The 21,864-nt window shown below is 35.0% G+C and overlaps 1 protein-coding gene across 1 annotated transcript in view; it reads left to right on the top strand.

Annotated features, from left to right (window-relative positions):
• Positions 1–21,864, top strand: part of EYS (eyes shut homolog (Drosophila)) — a 2,114,515-nt gene that overhangs the window by 1,824,592 nt on the left and 268,059 nt on the right. The window contains exons 33-34 of the mRNA XM_025382342.1: positions 1,753–1,861; positions 17,216–17,436. Of these exons, the coding sequence (XP_025238127.1) occupies positions 1,753–1,861; positions 17,216–17,436 (330 nt within the window). The remainder of the gene's footprint in view (positions 1–1,752; positions 1,862–17,215; positions 17,437–21,864) is intronic.

Below are 21,864 nucleotides of genomic sequence, written 5' to 3'. Positions count from 1 at the left end.
TCCATACATATCAACCTGGCCATATCCACACTGATGGCAAATATGCTTCATATATTTTTACAGTACAAAATTCACACTAAGTGGGAAATTCTTAGAATTCAAGAATTTTTAACAGTGATCTCATCAGAATTAGAAATGACCTTGGTAAACTAAAGTGGAAGCCAAAAAGGTAGTGGAATGATTTATTGGAAGGATCATATCAGATTCTTATTACCTAGTACGCGAGGAGAAGGAACCAGCCCACAGCTGTGCCTTTAAGAGGGGTAAGAGAAAGAGGAAACTTAGGGGTTTTTTTTGTTTTTTAATTCAATTAAGTCAACAAAGTTATTTTAAGAAAAATTATTACTATTTAACCAATAATTGTTTAATAAAATTGACTTTTTGTTTGAAAAATAAAATGACCAACTTCTCCAGGTCTGCCAGAAACTTCTCTGGTTTTAAAACTGAAAGTCCTGCAGGGCAGGGTGGCTTACACCTGTAATCCCAGCACTTTGGGAGGCCGAGGTGGGTGGATCACGAGGTCGGGAGATCGAGACCATCCTAGCTCACGCAGCGAAACCCCGTCTCTACTAAAAATACAAAAAAATTAGCCAGGCATGATGGTGGGCACCTGTAGTCCCAGTTACTCCGGAGGCTGAGGCAGGACAATGGCATGAACCCGGGAGGCGGAGCTTGCAGTGAGCCGAGATCTCGCTACCGCACTCCAGCCTGGGCGACTGAGCAAGACTCTGTCTCAAAAAAAAAAGAAAAAGAAGAAAAAACTGGAAGTCCCATGTCCTGGGAAATGCCTCAGGCCCAGGCAAACAAGAAAGTTTGGTCAAAATAAAAAGTAAAAACAAAGTGTGATCATTGTCCAAAATGTAAAAAATACAAATAAGCAAGAACGAGAAATGAAATCATCCACACTCTCAGTATGCAGAAACAGCCACTGTTAATATCAGTGAACGTATTTGTATTATCTCTATGAAGTAAACTTTATAACAATGCAAGTTACTATTGTTACAACAGCTGCCGGGGTAATATTGTTTGAAATTTTTTTAAAACTCTAAATAAACTGTTTAAAAAGTATGCCAAGTACCTTAGTATATGTACCTTTTCATACGATTGCATCATTCTATAAACCGTGATAAATTTTCAGTTGTGTATTGACCATTTCTGCTATTCATTCTACAAACTCCCTTAACCTTATACTTTTCTTTATCTCTGAGATACAGTACCAGCCGGTACATTAGCAGCATGCTTTCTGAGTTCTGATAACTGTATCACAGTGTAATCTCACTACTCAGGGGTGTGCAGCCTTTCATTTCTTATTCCATTTCAATTTCCCTGTAGGCCAGGGAGGGGAAATTTTTACCTAGGGAGTTTAGCATCATTTAACATTGATGTTACTTGTCCAACAATCTCCTACATGAGTGAGACCATATGTCAATCCCAGTTAGCACTTAAAATTTATCCATATCTACTTATATACTTGAAGCTCTTTTTATTCTGTGGGAGGTTTAACTTTCTGAAAGCATTCCATGTCCAGTTTTAAAGTCAGCAGGAGAGAAGGAAAATAAAACGCAGTGTTAGAAAAGAAATACATCTTTTGTCTACTTGAAAATGTCCACACTTGGCTGGGGCCATATTTCAGGATTGTTGTGATCCAGAAAGTACCTCTCTCAATGAAGAAGCACTTACTATCCACGTGTGAAGTTACCCCTTTCTTGCCAATAACACATATCATAATGGCCTCTTCTGTTTTAGGTTTAGCCACACAATGCCTATTGGCAGCCCTGGAGTTGTTTGTATGATTGAAATGACTGCAGATGGAAAACCTCCAGTGCAGAAGAAAGACACAGAGATTTCCCATGCCTCTCAGGTAGGTATGCAAATATCCAGTTCCAAACACTAATTGTGCCCTCAGTATTTCAGATAAGTATTTTTTACATTACTAAGTAGTAATCATATTTCTTAATTGAACAGATTCCTTGTAAAAACTCTCAACAAAGCACCAGAAAATTCAACTCATACTTTAGGGATGATTAAATCTATTTAATGTTGCCTGTCACTATAAAAGTTTTATCAAATTTAACAATAAACTTATTTTCCTTTCACACTTTGGATTTAATATATTGTGCTTGACTTTTTTTTTTTTTTTTTTAAAGCTCCAGAGTGGAGAAAGATTAGCAAAATATGCCAATTTTTAAAAACTTGTGTTTTTATAATATATGATAGTACTTACACTATTTTAAAAGGCCGTTCCCAGTCTTACAGATTTGCATTGGCCAGAAAATTTCTCTTAGAAACATTGAATGAGTCTAAATTAAAAGAAGAGAGAATGTCTGTCCCTCCAGAGACCAGGCAATTTGCTGAATTCTTTCAGTTTTAATGATGTGGTTGGTAACATTCTTCTTAGTGTAACTTTATCGCAATACATTTATGGTAAAAATTCCTAGTTCCTTTGATCATCATGGATAATTAATCTGTATAATTAAAGCTCTAATTTTGGTAGACATTAAAGTTGCCACTATGCACTGCCTTAATGATTGGAAATTTCATTTTATTTTCATTTCTTCTATATAGTCTCTTGAATATATATAGGCATCCAAAAGAAACACATAATCACATCTAACATTTGTATAAGCATATTATATTTTCCAAACTATGGCCTTAAATATTATCTCATTTAATATCTGCAAGAACGCTGAAAAGGTAGAATGATTCTCTCTTTTCTACAGCTGGGGGACACTGAGTATCTTTTCTGACCAGAATTGTATAGTGATAAGAAAGGAGACTCTACCTCAGGCTCTGTTTCCCAGCGCTTTTGTGTTCCTTTATAATGCACTGTACTGCTCTTCATTTGCTACTGCAGCTGACTCAAAATTGTTCAAGTGTGTTGTTAGGGTAGGAATAAAATTGTTTTTAGGTTTTAAAACTTCATTCTAGATCCCGAGAGGGCCACACATTTAGATGTAAGACATGGAATATTCAAGCAGTGGAAAATATATGAGTCACTCGTAATGAAATATGGAAAGCATTCAGTATGACTACATCTTTATTCACTCCTTATAGTTGCCCATTTTTTATATTGAAAGATCTGTATTTTCTTATGAATAGCAAAAAATATGCTACTAACTTCTACATTAATGAATCACATATTTAACAAATAGAATCCAGTAAATGCTCAATAAATACCTTTTTGTTAATACAAAAAAAAAAAAAAAACAATCCGGGCGAGGTGGCCGGCGCCTCTAGTCCTAGTTGCTCAGGAGGCTGAGGCAGGAGAATGGCGTAAACCCGGGAGGCGGAGCTTGCAGTGAGGCGAGATCCGGCCACTGCACTCCAGCCTGGGCGACAGAGCGAGACTCCGTCTCAAAAAACAAATAAAATAAAATAAAATATATATATATATATATATATCCTTTTGTTGTTGAAAATGTTAAATAGAACATATTTATAGCCTCTTTGACAAATCAGTTACCTTGCCCTTTAGGCTGACCAAATGAAATACCGATCAGAATGCTGCAAGCAATGCGCATGCACACGCAGAGACTAACACAGGGGAGTAGAATTTACTATATCAATGGAAAATAATCCGGATAATTTTAGGGTGGTAAAGAGAGAATGAATGTAGGCACTCTAAAGCCTCAATGGCTGTTCCCTGCTGCCACTACAGGAGCTGTCACATGCTTTTATAGCTCTCTGCCTCCTTAAGTTTAGCCCAACTCAAGTGCTCCTAAGCCTGGGTGAATCACTGCTGCCTTCTAACTTGTGTTAACCCCAAAGCTCAATTTGGTCACTCTTATGGAGGCTATATGTGGTGAGATTCTCTCAGATAGACTTCAGTCCTAGAGTTATGGTATATTACAGCCTCCAAGGGCCAACCTCTATGGCACAGGCCCTGTCTCTCCAAGTTCTGGCAGGATCCTGTCTGAGAAAGAACACCTAAAGGTGGCTTCCAACTGTGAGTTACACCTTTTCTACTGCCTTTTCCTCTATTATTACAGTGGGAGAATGATGGAGGTTTGTGGAATAAAGATACAAGAACTGAAAATTTTGCGAGCTGAAGCTATTTAATTTTAAGAGTCATGGACTTTGGCACAAAATATCAAAATAGGTTCCAGCACTGCCTCTACTCATTATAATTTAGTAGGGATTGTTAAGTATATTCAAAGAATCATTATGTACAAGATAGTATTTTTTAGTACATAAACCCAAAACAAAGTCAGATTGACACCGAAGGGTCTGAAATCTGAAATGTGGTATTCTAGATTGGATAAGAAAAAACACCTATAATAATTTGGAGGGTTTTTTGGTAATTTTGAAAGTAAAAAGTAAAAATTTATTCTTAATTCTGATAATAATAGCCAAAATATATGTTCCAGATACTGTTCTAAGCACTGTTCATATTTTAAATTATTTATTTAAATTATATAAAAAATACGAAGTAAATACGATTATTATCTCCAAATACAGAGAAGGAAAATAAAGCACAAAGGGGATGAGTTTCCTGCCCAAGATCACACCGCTATTTGGGGATTCAAATCCAGACATTCTCACTAGATAGTCCATGCTTTTAACCAAAACTATGTGGTCTCACAACATTTTATATGATATTTACTTTTTGTTATTTCTAATGTGATTTATTGTTTTCTTTTGTTTTTAAGTTCTGGGATACACGTCCTGAATGTGACATATGATGTTTTCCTTTATTCTATTGCAACTATTACTAAGCAACAAAATTTTATGTGTACAGTACATTACTGTTAATTACATATGCATTATTATAGAACAGTTCTCTAGAACTTTTTCATCTTATCTGAAACTTTATACTCATTGAAGAGCAACTTTTCATTTCTCTCTCCCTGCAACCTCTGACTACTTTCTGCTTCTATGAGTTTACTTTTTGTACCTTATTTAAGTGGAATCATGCAGAATTTGTACTCTGTGGCTGGCTTCATTTATCATAAAGTCCTCAAGGTTCATCTATGTTGTACCATATGACAAAATTTCCTTCTTTTATAAAATTGAATATTCCATAATATCTATATATATATATATCGTTTTCTTTTATCGTATTTTTAATTGACAGATAATAGTATATATTTATCAGGTACAATGTAGTGTTTTGATATATGCATACATTGTGGAATGATCAAATTAGACAAATTAGCATATCTATTACCTCAAATATTTATCATTTCTTTGTGGTAAGAAATTGAAAATCCTCTCATTTAGTTATTTTTAAAAATGTTATTATTAACTATAGTCACCATGCTATGCAATAGATCACCAGATTTTATTCCTCTTATCAAATTGGAAGTTTGTACCCTTTGACCAATGTTTTTCTTTTTTCTGTCTATCCCCATTCCTGACCAGTCTCTGGCAATCACCATTGTACTTTCTATTTCTATGAATTCAACATTTTTAGATTCTACATATAAGTGAGCTCATACTATACCATATTTTCTTTATTCATTTATCAATTAAAGGACATTTATGTTGTTTCTATCTATTGAATGATGTGAATAATGCAAATAATGCTACAATGAACATCCAAGTGCAAATAATCTCTTCAATATCCTATTTCCAATTCTTTTGGATAAATACTGAGAAGTGGTATTGCTAGATCAGATGGTAGTTCTATTTTTAATTTTTTGAGAAACCCCCATACTATTTTCTATAGTGGCTGTATCATCTTACATCCTGACCAACAGTGCTCATAAATTTCCATTTCTCCACATCCTCACCAAGACTTGTTATTTTCTGGTTTGGGTAATAGCCATCCTAACAAGTATAATGTGATATCTCATTGTGGTTTTATTTGCATTTCCCTGATGGTGAGCATCTTTTCATATACCTGTTGGCCATTTGTATGTCTTATTTGGAAAAATGTCTATTCAAGTCTTTTGCCTATTTTTTAATCAGGTTGTATTGGGGTTTTGTTTGTCTGTTTTGTGTGTTTGTTCATTGCTATTGAGTTATAGAAATTCCTTGTATGTTTTGGATATTAACTCCTTATCAAACATATGGTTTGTAAATATTTTCTCCCATTCTGTAGTTTTCCTTTTCACTCTGTTAATTGTTTTATTTGCTGCACAGAGGCTTTTTAGTTTGACATAGTCCCACTTGTCTATTTTTGCTTTTGTTGTGTGTGCTTTTGGTGTCATATCCAAGAAATCATTGTCAAAACTAATGAAGTATTTTTCCCATGTTTTCCTCTAGGGGTTTTATGGTTTGGGTGTTAAGTCTTTAATCAACTTGGAGTAGATTTTTATGTATAGTGTAAGATAAAGATCCAATTTTATTTTTTCAGTTTTCTAAATCCTTGCTTTTTAAATTATACCATTACTTTCTCATACAATAAAGGGATTTCAGAAGAAACAAAGGAAAATATATTATTGTCTTACTGATTCAGTGAAAACATTATCGTAGAGCTGAACAAATTGATTCCTGATGATGAGTAGGGGTTACCTTCTTGAAAATAGTTTCCTGTGTGGAAAATATTGTGGAAAGTGGTCTAGAGTCTTCCTTAGAATTTGAACTTGTCTTCATTCTTTTGTTATTACAGTCAATAGAACGGTCAGTAGAATGTTTGCAATCCAAGATGTTGCTGAAGCTCTCCTGTCAGGAACTGCCTTAGTGAAAACTAAAGGAATTCAAGGCCTTTCAGGGTCTCTCAGTTACTAGTGGAAGATAATTTACTTGTGACTAACAGGGAATTCCTGGGGCATTCTTAAAATAATGAGAATCCTTGGGAACATGCACTATTTCCTACTACCATTAGAGTAATTGTTGCATAAGCAGATTTAACATATTTATCTGTTCCTACTTAAGGTTTGCCACTAGACTGATGTATCAGAATTTTAATGCCATATAATTATATATTGTAAGTTAAAGCAGTGTAGCATACTGGTTGAGAATAGAATATTTTACATTTTATGATATCTTCAGTGACTGTACCTCAGCTAAGTTCTGAATTTTCTACTACCTCAAGACATCTTTCAGATATATGCCAAATGCTTGCTCGTTATAAAATGACACTCTTTTCCACGTGAATACCCAGTTTTCTAAAGACCATTTGTTGAAGATTATTTTCCACATGCACCCTTTTCAAAGATCATTTGACCATGTGTGCATGCGATTTTTTCATAGCCTATTATGTTTCATCGGTTTATAGATGCCTTTATGCCAGCACCATACACTTTTGATTACTATAGCTTTGTACTATACTGTGAAGTCAGGAAGTGAGAACCTCTGCCATTTTGTATTATTTCTCAAGATTGTTTTGGCTATTTTGCATCCTTTGGTGCCATATGAATTCCAGCATTGTTTTTTCAATTTTTGTAAAAATATCTTTGGAATTTTGGTAGGGATTGTATTGAATCTGTAGACTACTTTGGATAGTATGGACATTTTATGGATGTTCCATGAATGTAAAATGTCTTTCTTATTTATTTGTGCCTTTTTTCTCTTTCAAGAATGTTTTGTAGTTTTAAGTTACATGTTTTTTGCCCTCTTAAGTTTATTCTTATGCTATTTTATCCTTTTCCGTGTATTATAGATAAAATTGTGTTCTTAATTTATTTATGATAGTTAATAATTAGTCCATAGAAGTGTAATTAATTTTTTGCTGATTTTTGTATCCTGAAATTTTGCTAAATTTGTTAGCTCTAACAGTTTTGTGTGTGTGCATGTATGTCAGAGACATCATTAAGGTTTTCTATGTATATTATAGTGTCATCTGTGAACAAAGATAATTTTACTTCTTTATTTCTTATTTGGATGCATTTTCTTCCTTTTTTTTTTTTTCTTTTGCCTAACTGCTCCAGCCAGGACTTCTAGGACTATGCTCAATAAAAGCAGTGAATGGGCATCCTTTTCTTGTTCTTCAACTTGAAGAAAAAGCTTTAGGTGTTCACCATTGAGTATGATATGTATTCTGTTGAATTAATTTCCTCCTAATCCTAATTTGCTGAGTATTTTTTCATGAAAGAGTCCTAATTTTGTAAAATGACATTTCGCATTTATTGAGATGATCCTGTGATTGTTATCTTCCCGTTTGTTTTAATGTAACGTATTATTACATTCTCCTTCCTGTCTTACAAGACGACAGGAAGGAGAATGAACACAAGAGAAACTACCAAACACTTATAAAACCATCAAATCTCAAGAGAACTGCCGCTTTCACAAGAACAGAATGAGAAAACTATCCCCACGATTAAATTACCTTGATCTGGTCTTTCCCTTGACATGTGGGGATTAAGGGGATTTAGGGGATTACAATTTAAGATGAGACTTTGGGTGGGGACACAAATCCTAACAATATGAGCATGGAATATATTTTTCCATACTTTCACTTTCTGATTGTATGTATCCTTAAATCTAAAGTGAATCTCTTGCAGGACAAGTTTTCTTGAACCTCTTTTCCTTTCTTGCTTTCTTCCTTTTTGACTTTTTAGTGACATAACTTGATTTTATTTTTTGTTTTTTTTGTATCTTCTATGGATATTTTTTATGGTTACCATGAAGCTTACACAAAATATTTTATAGCTATAGCAGTATATTTTAACCTAATAATAACTTCAATAACGTACTAAAACTCTATTCCTTTATTGCTCCTACACACACACACACACACATACTTTATGTTATTAATCATAAAAATAACTTCATTTTATATTGTGTACATGTTAACATATTTTATAATTATAGTTATTTTATACTTTTGCCCTTAATTTCTAAATTCCTAAAGTTAGCATGCAATATACCCATGTAACAAACCTGCACATGTACCCTTTGTATCTAAAATAAGTTGATATCTTTCAAAAGAAAATATTCCAGAATAAAAACCATAAAAATAACAACTATAAAAAATAATGCAAACTAAAAATAAATAAATTCCAAAATTTATTTACACACCATGATTACAGTATTACAGTATTCTATATTTGTATACATATTTACCTTTATTAGCAAGTTTTATACTTTCATAAGTTTTTGTGCTGTTGTCTAGTATCCTTCTATTTCAACTTGAAAAACTTCCTTTAGCATTTCTTGTAAGGAAGATCTAATGATTAAATCCCTCAGTTTTTGTTTATGGGGAAAGTCTTTATGTCTTCTTCATTCTTGAAGGACAGTTTTGGCAGATACAGTATTCTTGGTTTGCAGGTTCCTTTAAAAAATGTTTAGCACTTTAAATATATCACCCCTTTCCCTCCTGATGTGCAAGGTTTCTGTAGAAAAAATCTACTGATAGTCTTGTGGGAGCTCCCATTTACATGAAAAGTCGCCTTTTTTGTGTGTCTTTTAAAATTCTGTTTTGGGCTATAATATGTCTCAGAGTGGACGTTTTTATGTTCATTTCTGTTGGACTACTTCAGCTTCTTGATTCTGGGTGTCCATTTTCTTCCCCATATTAATGAAGTTTTCATTCATTATTTCTATGAATAAGCTTTTTCTTTGTTTCTTTCTCTCTTCTCCTTTTGTGACATCCAAGTGATCTGTCTTTGAATTTTATGATTCTTTCTTCTGCTTGACCAAGACTGCTGTTGAACTTCTGTAATGAATTTTTAAATTCAGGCATTACAGTTTTCAGCTCCAAAATTTTTGGTTGGTTCTCTTTCATATTTTCTCTCATTTTTGATATTTTCATTTTGTTCAGCATCACTTTTCTGTCTTCATTGAACATTTTCAAAATGGTTACTTTGAATTTTTTGTCAGGTAATTCATATAGATCTCTTTTTAAAGGGTTGTCTCCTAGAGATTTATTTTGTTCCTTTGATTATGCCATGCTTTCCTCTGTCTTCCTTTGCTTTCTAACTTTGTGGTGGAATCCACACATTTGATAAAACATCCACTTCTTCTAGTCTTTTTGGACTGGCGTTTTGCACAGGGAAAGACCTTTAACCATCAGTCTGCAGTCCTCTCAAATGTTTCCTATGGATGTGTCTTCTCTGAACTTGTGCATGCAGACTCCAAATTAAAGTGATTTTCCAGTTTCTTTTTTCAGGAGCTCATAATCTCTTGCTCCCTTTACCTTCTGTATATGGTACTATAGGTTCTCTGGATATGCTACAAGCTGCCCATCTCTCTTAGTCTCAGAAGCCCTCAGACTTCTAGAGTATGCCAAGTCCCATTAGCACTCTCAATCAAACAAGATAGAAATTGGTCTCTTGCAGCCTTCTGAAAACCAGAACATTGGGTACATGATCCACTCTTTTACCCACTCTCTCCTGAGGGAGAGGTCACCAAGCTATACCAGCCTCTGTCTTCTCTACCCTGGGTCCTTTGAAGCAGGAATAAGCCTCCAAACACTATTCTTTTCTCAGTAGTCCCCAGATATTGAGAGTAAGCCAGGTCCCATCAGCATTCTGAGACAAGTGAGACAGAAACTAGTGAGACAGAAGCCCCCCAAAAGCCATAACACTGGATGCATGCCCTAATTCTTTACTTTACCTCCCTGGTGAGAAGGTGGAAGGTGAGAATTTTCTCTGATCCCATGCTAAGCCGGGACAAGAGACTGTGGTGAATGAGTGCATATTAGTCCAAACCATCACCTTTGCTCTTAGTGATCCCCAGGGTGGTACCCTTTCCGGAGTCAGAAAAGGCAAAAGCCAGTCACTCAGACAACTCCCCAAAGAGTCTGAATGCTGGACATGTTTAAGTCTTCTGTTTCCCTTCCCAAGTCAAAACTGGGAGCAAGGAGTTTTCTCTTCATTATGCCATGCGATGTTAGGGAGTGGGCTTGTAATGAATGAATGCCATAAATTTTCCTTACAGCTTTGATACAGCTGGCTTCACAATCACCTGACATGTAGGACCCTCTTAACTATTTTCTAAATCCTCACAAAGGGAATCGGTCCATGTATTTTTGTTGCATCTGTGTCTCCACAGGGGAAGGAGGATCTGTGGCTTCCTATTCTGCCATCTTGCTGACCTATATGCTATTATTTTGCAACAATTTCTTTATTATTTCATTCTCTAAATTATATTTAATTTCTTTATGGACAAGAGTAATCCCACATACTTCTATTTACACTTCCCTAGATCGATGTGTTCACAAAGTAGCAACTCAGTTTATCATTGTTTCTCTAAAGTTTAGTTGTCCCTTCAACAAGGTGAGGAGATACTATTTTGAGAACATTTCCTACCCTAGAAAGCCTTAAGAATCAAATATTAACTGTGCATTATTGATCATAACATCAATAATAACTTCACTCATATTTATCAAATTTTTTAAGAAATAACCTTGTGTGAGCTACTGTCCTATGCACTATGCCATATATATATATTAAATATAGAAGGGTATATTAGAATAATAATATAACATTTATTCTGAGTGGGATCTTATAACGACATCCCATGTGCTGAATCTAGCAAAATATCGAGATTCTAAGGCAGCAAAACACAGGGAAAGAGGCCTAAAGACAACTAAGAGACTGAGGAAAAGCAGGATTGGATTTCATGAAACAGGGTCATTTGTAAAAAACGTGCATGAAACTTCCTATTTTCAAGGCACTTTGATGGACGCCCAGAATCCCAAGATAATCAGGGCGAAGGCTCTGTCCTAAAAATAAATATAAATTAACATAGAAGATATCATATGCTCACAGATTATTATACTTTAGGGCAAAGTAAGAGAAAGAGAGGGAGAGAGCAATCCTTTAACTGCAAAAGAATGGGAATTTTGATAAATATTGCTTGTGTTATTTTTTATCCCTTTTCACTTATTTCATTTAAATAATTTTTAAGAATTTAAGCTTTTTTAACATGTGAAAAGTTACTTCAATAAATCCTTCTGAAATACTTTATCCAACATTTCTTATCCATCTTTATTCCAAAACTTAATATTTCTGATTTTAAATTTGTTTCTATACAATTAAAATAATGTTAAAAACCAAAAATGGTAATGACTCTTAAATAAAAGCCAGTTTGTTTCCATTGTAAGTCATCATATTCTTAAAGACAAGTGCAAGTGATAATTAATTTTAACCAAAAAGTATTTTATAATCATCTCCCCATATTTTGTTAACACAAGTCATTTAACTTCAGACACAGAATTGAGAATGTAAAATAAAAGTAAACATTGAATCAGGATATCAATACAGAAAGATATGCAGTACTCCAACATCTAAATTTAAATTAAAACAAAACAAAAAAATAAATAGGACAGCTTCTTATCTACCCTCTCTCCTGCCTGCTGGATTTTAGAATTTTACTTCCCCTTTGCCTATTTTCTTAATTTATTCGTATGTATTATAAAAGAATAAATATATTCTTCCTTTAAAAAGAAACTCTGAAAGGAAAGGAAGTGTTCATTTCACTCCTGTCAGATATGGAGTCCTTTTCCCTCAGTTATCATTGATATTTTTTATTATTTTCATAATTCCTTCTTGATTGTCCATGTCTGTTCTCTGTGTTTTTATCTTGTAACATCATATCTTGATGTCAGACTTTATTCTTCATAGTCTGATTCACAAGGAATTATTAGAAAAGACTTATTTTAAAGATCCATCTCCTTAGGAATAATTATACACACAAAAGTCATCTCTTGTATAATTGAAAGTCTGAGAATAGAAGAAGTCGACCATTTTAGTGGTTATGTATGTGTAGCCAACAGCATCTGCTTTTTTAGACATTTCAGGACTCCAACTAAGCATGAGTCTCACATCAGAAAAAATACAAGAGCCATCTACTTCCATTGTTTGGGTGTTTTTTAATGGTCTAATAAATCATTGATAGCTCTATAGACTTTCCTTCATACCTTCCTACTACCGACAGAAAAAGGAGAGTATTCTTCCATTCTCTACCAGTTTTGTGCTAAAACAGCACACTTGTCAAAACAGTGAAAGCTTCACTGTTCCAGGTGTGTGATCAATACACAAAGATGTCAGAGATCCACGGTGAGAGGAAGGTCATCCTTTGGATGCAGAGTCTGAAAGTTCATGATAGTTCCCAGTTGTATTAACAGTGGATCACTTACCTTAGCTGATAGACAGGTCTGCTAATAGTTTGTAGAATGTGAAAACAAACAGAAATACACCTATGCTATGTGACAGTTCTATTGATACACCTTGAAAGTTTTAGCTTCCACCATAACATCCCCAAAGATAGTCACCCTCTGGGATCCAAATAAGAAGAAATACTCAGGAAAAAAAAAAGAACTAAAGACGCCCTTAGGAGCAGAGACTCAGTCTTTTAAAAATAACCAGATCTCAAATACAGAGTTAGTTTGACTTGTTATGGGTCATGGAGATGCTTTGCTCTTCCTAGAATTAAACATGCTTCTGCTCTCTAAAAGTACATCCGCATGAAAACAGCACGTATTAGTATAAACGTAAAGCAATATTGCTGGGCATCTCTCATACTCTCCTCCTGCCAGGCCCCTAACTTAATGATTTGGCTTTAGTTTTTTTAATTCTGGCAATGACAGTGTTCCATTTTATTGTATCTGTAATACCAATTTAAATACTTTTCAGATGTCAGCTTGAGGTATGAATGTGTGTTTTGGGAATTGGGATATCAGAGATGTTTCCCACACAAATGTTGCTGCATCTACTTGCCATATGCCTAACAGCCCTGAAGAGCAGGGTCTTATTTCCAGATTATTTAGACTTCAATTGTAGCTCATAAATTCTTACAGAGAGTATCTGCATTTCATGTACATCTAAATTATGAGAATTCAATTATATATGTTGCTGAGGGTGGGAAAGTAGAAATCAAGTAGCAACTTAAATCATGTATGGTGATTTTAACATCATTCTGGTCAATGCGCATAAGCTCTGCAATGGACATCAGATGTGAGAAGTTAATTTATTGTACTCAGTATCAGTTTCCTCTTGTGTCTGACAGTGGTACATCTCACCACACACTGGGGGGTTCTAGGGTTTTTATACAACATGACATGAAATGCCAGCTTCATCTACAGCTGCACTGAAAAAACAGCAAGCTATTCCAAAGCTGGAGGAAATATGTAGCTGTGTTGGAATTATCTGGAGAAAGCATGTTAGTCTCCAATGTGGTGACTAAAGGATTTCCAAAGACAATTTAGCTTCTACGAAATATTCATATTATTTGCCATCTTTAGAACTAACTCCCTTGTAAGATGTGGCCCTGATGTATTGATCAAATAAAGGTAGATCAACACCCTAATTTTACAGAGTCTCTTTATTCTACTAATTTTCTATAAATGGCTTGGTTGCCTTTAAGATGGTGTGACTTCTTTTTTTTGTTTTTTAACTTTTAGGTTTGGGGGTACATGTGAAGGTTTGTTACATGGATAAACCACGTCATGATGTTTTGTTGTACAGATTATTTCATCACCTAGGAATTAAGCCTAGCACTCAATAGTTTTTTTTTTTTTTTCTGCTCCCCTCTCTCCTCCTACCCTTCACCCTCAAGTAGACCCCAGTGTCTGTTGTTTCCTTCTTTGTGTTCATAATTTCCCATGATTTGGCTCCCACTTATAAATGAAAATCATGTAGTATTTGGTTTTCTGTTCCTGCATTAGTTTGCTGAGGGTAATGGCTTCCAGCTCCATCTATGTTACCACAAAAGACATGATCTCGTTCTTTTTTATGGCTGCATATTATTCCATCCATGGTGTATATGTACCACATTTTCTTTATCCAGTCTGTCATTGATGGGCATTTAGGTTGATTCCATACCTTTGCTATTATGAATAGTGCTGAAATGAACATTCAGGTGCATGTTTCTTTATGGTAGAATGATTTATATTCCTTTGGGTATATATCCAATAATGGGATTACTGGGCCAAATGGTAGTTTTGCTTTTAACTCTGAGGAATCACCATACTGCTTTCCACAATATCTAAACCAATTTACACTCCCACCAGCAGTGTGTAAGTGTTCCTTTTTCTCTGCAACCCAGCCAGCATCTGTTATTTTTTTACTTTTTAATAGTAACCCTTCTGACTGGTGTGAGATGGTATCTCATTGTGGTTTTGATTTGCATTTCTCTAATGATCAGTGATATTGAACTTTTTTTCATATGCTTCTTGGCCGCATGTATATCTTCTTTTGAAAAGCATCTGTTCATGTTCTTTGCTCACTTTTAAATGGGGTTGTTTTTCTCTTGTAAATTTGTATGCATTCCTTATAGATGCTAGATATTAGACCTTTGTAAGATGCATAGTTTGCAAAATTTTTCTCGCATCCTTTAGGTTGTCTGTTTACTCTGCTGACAATTTCTTTCGCTGTGCAGAAGCTCTTAAGTTTAATTAGATCCCACTAGTCAATTATGGCTTTTGTTGCAATTGCTTTCGGTGTCTTTGTCATGAAATCTTTACCTGTTCATATGTCCAGGATGCTATTGCCTAGATTGCCTTCCAGGGTTTTTATAGTTTTGGGTTTTACATTTAGGTATTTAATCCATTTTGTGTTGCTTTTTGTATATGGTGTAAGAAGGGGACCAGTGTCAGTTTTCTGTATATGGCTAGCCAGTAATCTCAATAAGATGATGTGATGTTTTTGTGTCTTCTCAAAGCAAGAGTCTTTTCTTGATCTGAGTTTGGAATAAAATGTGAATTAAGGAAGTGAATATTACTCAAGCAAAGTTCTACTTCTCATGCATATTATGGTCAAATTTTGGAGAAAGGAAACGGTAACATTTTCAATTTTCCAAGCACTATTTGCAAGCACCATACATTTTGCTCATATTTTAGGATATTTATAATATATTGTGATTACCTTAGTTTGTCAGGGTTGCCATAACAAAGTACCACAAACTGGGTGGCTTAAACCACAGAGATGTCTTATAGTTCTTACAGCTCTGGAAACTAGAAACTCAAGAACTGTAGGGTTCTTTCCATATGATGACTTGAGAAAGATCTGTTTAATGCCCCTCAACTCATTTTTGGTAAGGTGTTGGCAATATTTGATATTCCTTAGCCCATAGATGCATCACCCTGATCTCTGCCTTTTTGTTCACATGGCAATCTCCCTGTGTGCCAGTTGGTCTGTATCCAACCTTCTTTATAAAAGTCCTAAAAAAGACTATTGTCCTTATAAAAGTCCTTATAAATGTCCAAAAGATCATATGGTACATCTAGTTCCATATGACCCAGCCATCCCATTACTGGGTATATACCCAAAGGATTGTAAATCATGCTGCTATAAAGACACATGCACACGTATGTTCATTGCGGCACTATTCACAATAGCAAAGACTTGGAATCAACCCAAATGTCCATCAGTGACAGACTAGATTAAGAAAATGTGGCACATATACACCATGGAATACTATGCAGCCATAAAAAAGGATGAGTTTGTGTCCTTTGTAGGGACATGGATGCAGCTGGAAACCATCATTCTTAGCAAACTATCACAAGAACAGAAAACCAAACACCGCATGTTCTCACTCATAGGTGGGAACTGAACAATGAGATCACTTGGACTCGGGAAGGGGGACATCACACACCGGGGCCTATTATGGGGAGGGGGGAGGGGGGAGGGATTGCATTGGGAGTTATACCTGATGTAAATGACGAGTAGTTGGGTGCTGACGAGTTGATGGGTGCAGCACAGCAACATGGCACAAGTATACATATGTAACAAACCTGCACATTATGCACATGTACCCTAGAACTTAAAGTATAATAATTAAAAATAAAAAAATAAAAATAAATTAAAAAAAGATTACTCCTTTCCAATAAAAAAAATAAAAATAAAAATAAATAAATGTCCAAAAGATCCTATGGATTATAGGTTTGTCTTATTCTAGTATTGACCTCATACTAACGAATTACATCTGCAATGACACTATTTTTAATTAAAGTTACACTCTGAGGTACTAGGGATTAGAACTTCAATATATGAATTTTGAGGGAAAACAATTCAACATCTAACAACAATTAGTTAACATGGCTTTATTTTCTTATTTAGTTATTATTTGGGAATGTTCACACTAAAATGCAAACACATCAGCTCGAAAAATCATTTCAAAGTAATCAATCAGCGAGTTTTACTGAGTGTCTAATTTTCTGCTAAATATTATTAGATATTGTTAGAGATAAAAAAGAGATATAAAAAAGAACCATTTTCTAAAACAGTCTATCTCCCCACCTAGTAGAAGTGACAAAACTAACCAACAGCAGCAACCTGTTTTACATAGAAAAACACGTTAAAACACATCTAATTACAGAACCAAACATCCTACATCTTTTCCACATAATCTGACAACACCCTATTTTTTGTTGTTACTTTTTCTACAGGTATATTTTGAATCAATGTTCCTTGGTCATATTCCTGAAAATGTTCAAATTCATAAGAAAGCAGGTCCTGTTTATGGATTCAGGGGCTGCATTCTAGACCTTCAAGTAAACAACAAAGAATTCTTTATCATCGATGAAGCACGACGTGGAAAGAATATCGAGAACTGCCATGTCCCTTGGTGTGCTCATCATCTGTGCCGCAACAATGGCACCTGCCTCAGGTCAGTACTAGACTCCTGATTCCCAACCTACACTGCATGACTCCAAATTCTTAAAACAATAAGAGCCAGCAGCATTGTCCTCTGAGAGAGGGAAAAGACAAGTCCAGGACTCTCAGGTTTTTCTATGCATCACCTAGACTATGCACACATGTGGTAAATTCTTGTTTTTCCAAAGAAATGTACATATTGTAGCTCAAGTGACAAGAGATTCTCAGACTCTGACAATAACTAGGTAACTAGACCTGGTTTTGGCAATTTCAAATGCATCCACATTTTTATCTAGGTGTTCCAGCTTTTTATAAATATGAATGAGAGGCTATTATTCATTGGTGATGATTTTGATATATTTATTAATTTTTATATTTGTTTTTTATTCATCTGCCAAAAAAGAATCTGCTTAGATTGCTAAGATTAGAGATGAAGACAAAATTATATCTGTTTTCTCTTTTTATTTGCAATCCTATATCCTTTTTGCTTCTTGAAGCAGATTTATCATGCTTATAAACTTAAGAAGATTTTAATTAAAATTAATTTTGCTCCACTTAAATGTCTTAACTGAATCAACCCTGAGGGAGTCTCATTTGAACAGTGTAAAACATATTCCCAATTTTCTTCTGTCATCTGAGAATTCTTTATTTTGGGGCTACAAATAATTACAGAATGGAAGCTGAAACAGATACAACTTACAATAATTCAGGTCAAGGAAAAATTGACCAAATCACACAGGAAATATTTTAATTAATTAACCTCAGTATCTTCAAGGGGCAAGTTATCAAGCAGTCAATAATGACTCCATAAAAGTAAATATCTCCATACATAGTGTAGAAAAGAGAGAAATTTTATCAATAAAACAGGATTAAAAAATGGTAGACAGAAACAAGCTCTGATAGTGATCACTAGAATAGAAAATTTTAAAAAAGAGGGAGAGAGAAAGAACCAAATCGCAAAGACAAGAAACAGAGGACTGGACAGGTATGATAAAATCAAGGTGATGTATTTACCAATCGCAGAATGACAGTAATAAATTTGGAAAAAAAAAACAAAAAAAAACAAAAAAGCATGGTTAGTGGAAGAGAGAGTTTCTTAGAGTGTCTAGAAATTAGGCTTCTGATTCACTGTGTAAGTATGCGACTTACACAGTGAATTTATACAGATTTATACATTGGTACAATAACAACAGCAACATAGACCTATTGAACATAAGTACCACAGATACAGATTTAAAGAACTAAAAGAGAGTAAATCTGGGGGCTGAGGATATTTCCTTGACTATCATCACTTTCCTCAAGGCTTTACTCAACAAGTATTTTGCTTTATAATGGACCCACTAATACCCAATTGTTTTTCAAAATCTAATAATGCAAAAATAATTTAGCAAGACAACCTTCAGAATCCTGCAAAAGGACTTGCAATTCTGTTGAATTAAGCAAAACAGAAACAAGAAAAATCTTCTCTACTGACGTTGCTAATGTCTGAAATATTTGTGTCATTCAACCTAAGTAAATATTTTCCATGAGGCTTTATTACTGATGAAATTACAGAAGTGACGAGAACTGTGTTTTCTCCCTCCCTATATGTGGTGAACACACTCTCCTATGGCCCTGCAGTCCCCCTCCTGTTGTTCATGCCTTTGTGTGATCTTCCCTCCTTGCCTGTGGATGAGACCTATGACTTGCTTTTAACCAACAGACTATCCGATAAACTAAGGTGATGAGATGTCACTTCCAGGATTAGACTACATAGAAGTGTAAGCTGTAAGTTACAAAGAGATTATCTCTTTTGCTGCCTTTGAGGAAGCAAACAGCAGTTTGGGGAAGGCCCACATGACAAGGCACTGAGGCAGCCTCCAGCCAATAAGAAGCAAGGAGTTGAGGGTGTCCCTTGGCTGACAACCAGCAAATATTGAATCTCTCATTCTTACAACTGTGAAGAATTGAATTTTACCACCAACCACATGAGCTTGACAATGGGCCCTTTCCCCAATCAAGACTTGAGATAAGACCCCCAACCTAGCCAATACCTTTACTACAATGTGAGATTCTTATGCAGAAGACCCAGTGAATCCATGCACAAACTTGGCTCTTGGAAACTGTGAGTTAACTGTTAGTATGTTCTTTTAAGCTGCTAAGTTGGTGTTAATATTGTTATTCAGGAATAGAAAACTAATACACTCTCATTTCCTGGAAAAGTGTCTAACATTACCAACTCAGAAAAATTGGTAAGGATAAGGTGTATTTTAGAACATTAACTTTCTGATATTTTGTAAGCCGAGTACATGTTAAATACAGTAAACCTCTTATCTGCATGAATTAAAGAACATCACATTAATTCCAATCTCAGTTATTTAATATGTATTTGAAAATAACAATAAAGATAATCATCCTAACAGGATATATATAAGCAGTCCTAGATTTATTTATACTTTATATATTGATTCTCTTAGACTTATTCCAACAAACACTGCCTGAGAGCCAACTCAGAGCCAAGGTATATGTAAATCAAAGACGTATATTCAAAAAACATAAAGAGTTTTTATTCTAGGGTGGAAGCTCTATCAGCTCTTCAGGACTTAAGGTAAATTTTCCCACAAAAAAAATTGTATCTGTCAGTCTTCATCATGTACATTATCTCGCCTTCCATACTCATTTCTAAATCTTTCAACCTCTCAACCACAACTCCAGAGAAATCTACTGGATTGTCAACTGATTTGGCATGCACTATTTAAAGACTTGCAGATCTGTATGTCCCTTTATATTGCTGGCCAAATGGAGATGTAGCAGTTGTGTATCATTAAGTATAACACTTATTCGCATCTTATGAACAACATGCTTTCTATCTTGATTGCCAGTGCTCAACTCCTGTAAACTACTACTTACACCATTGCATATAGGACATGCTGCTCCATAGCAACTATGACTTATATTCCCACAATCCCCTTGTGTACTCCAACACATGATACACTGGAGTTGGCCAGTTCCAGAATAACATTTTTTTTTTTTTTTACCTCTTGAAAAGATCCAAAAAGAGATGCCTATAGTATATCAGAAGTTTAATATAAGAGAACAGACAGCTATAGGACCACGGAGGAGATTACCAGAATAAGAATACTGTCTTCCCATCAATACCCAACCCTACAGCTAGCACTCCGGCAGTCTATGCAGTAATCCAAAAAGGAGAACCAGAAAATGTACTGAAGAGGAACGTAGACTCCCGATGAGACCATAAGCAGTTTCAGCTCATTAAGAAGAACACGTTTCAAAGAGGTAGGACACAGAGGGCTGTCACCATGACTAACTTTCTCCCTCAACAGATGCATACTCACACTTGGCATACACAGAGCAGTGTAGAATCTTCCAAGAAAGAAATTTAGAGAAACCCTGTGCTACTGAGTAGCCCATTCTGATTTTGACAAAATGGATCTGAACTGACTTCATGATTTTGGTAACTCACTTCCTGTCTATGTTGTTAGCCGAAGCCAAAGGTTCTTTTTCTTTCTGCTGCCACATCATAAAGTGGATTTCTCCAAAATCTTCTAAACTCTCTTCCAGTCCTTCTCACCCTTTGGCTTTGTTTTTTTCCCTCAGTCCATGCCATGTGACCTGATCTCACTCCTGAGCCCATCTAGGCAGAATTCTAAACTTCCCTTGTCTTTCCTCCTATTTTCTCAGAAGAGAAAATTGGATGCAAGACAGCTTTCAAAATAGCAGATCAATTTCAATAAGATGTGTTAATATTCAGCCTTTCTGGATTCAGGGAGGATGGACAAGATGGCCTGATGAAATTGTTTATAGGCTTATACGTTATATTACTTTACTTTCAAAGTAATAGACTGTTTATGTTCAGAATAAAAGAATGATTATTACAGAGACAGGAAGAAAACCCTTTTACCTCTCTGCTTGCTCCTCTCAAAATACACAGATACTGATGTTTTAATACTGTAGCATGTATGCATAAAGTTTTTACTTTGAAATACACATAACAATTCCTCATCACAATTTAATCATTCTGGACCAGGACTCTAATTGAAAGGTTGGGGAATGTTTCCTAATGGGGTATATGAGAACCTTAAGAAAGAGAGATTTTTCAACACACACACACACACACACACACACACACACACACATACGGGCATTCTAATCTGTATCTCCTGAAAACACATGCCTATTTTCCCCGATAAGTAAAGAATAATAGTGTTACAATATGAGATAACCCCTAAAGAAACCAGCTCTCTACGCAAGAGTGGGGTAGTGAATGAACAGAGTTTCAGAGCCATAGAGTTAGAACTTAGGGTTCACAAAATGAAATGCTGTTACAATGGATATTTGTAAGCAAAATCATCACTAATTTTTGTACCTTGGTTGATCTAATTTACTGCCGTAAAGTGCTGTTCCTACACTGTCTATGAATGTAATCTGCTTAGAAGAAGAC

This window comes from Theropithecus gelada, chromosome 4, assembly GCF_003255815.1.
Source record: "Theropithecus gelada isolate Dixy chromosome 4, Tgel_1.0, whole genome shotgun sequence".
Lineage (NCBI taxonomy): Eukaryota > Metazoa > Chordata > Mammalia > Primates > Cercopithecidae > Theropithecus > Theropithecus gelada.
This window is presented reverse-complemented; position numbering and strand designations above follow the sequence as displayed.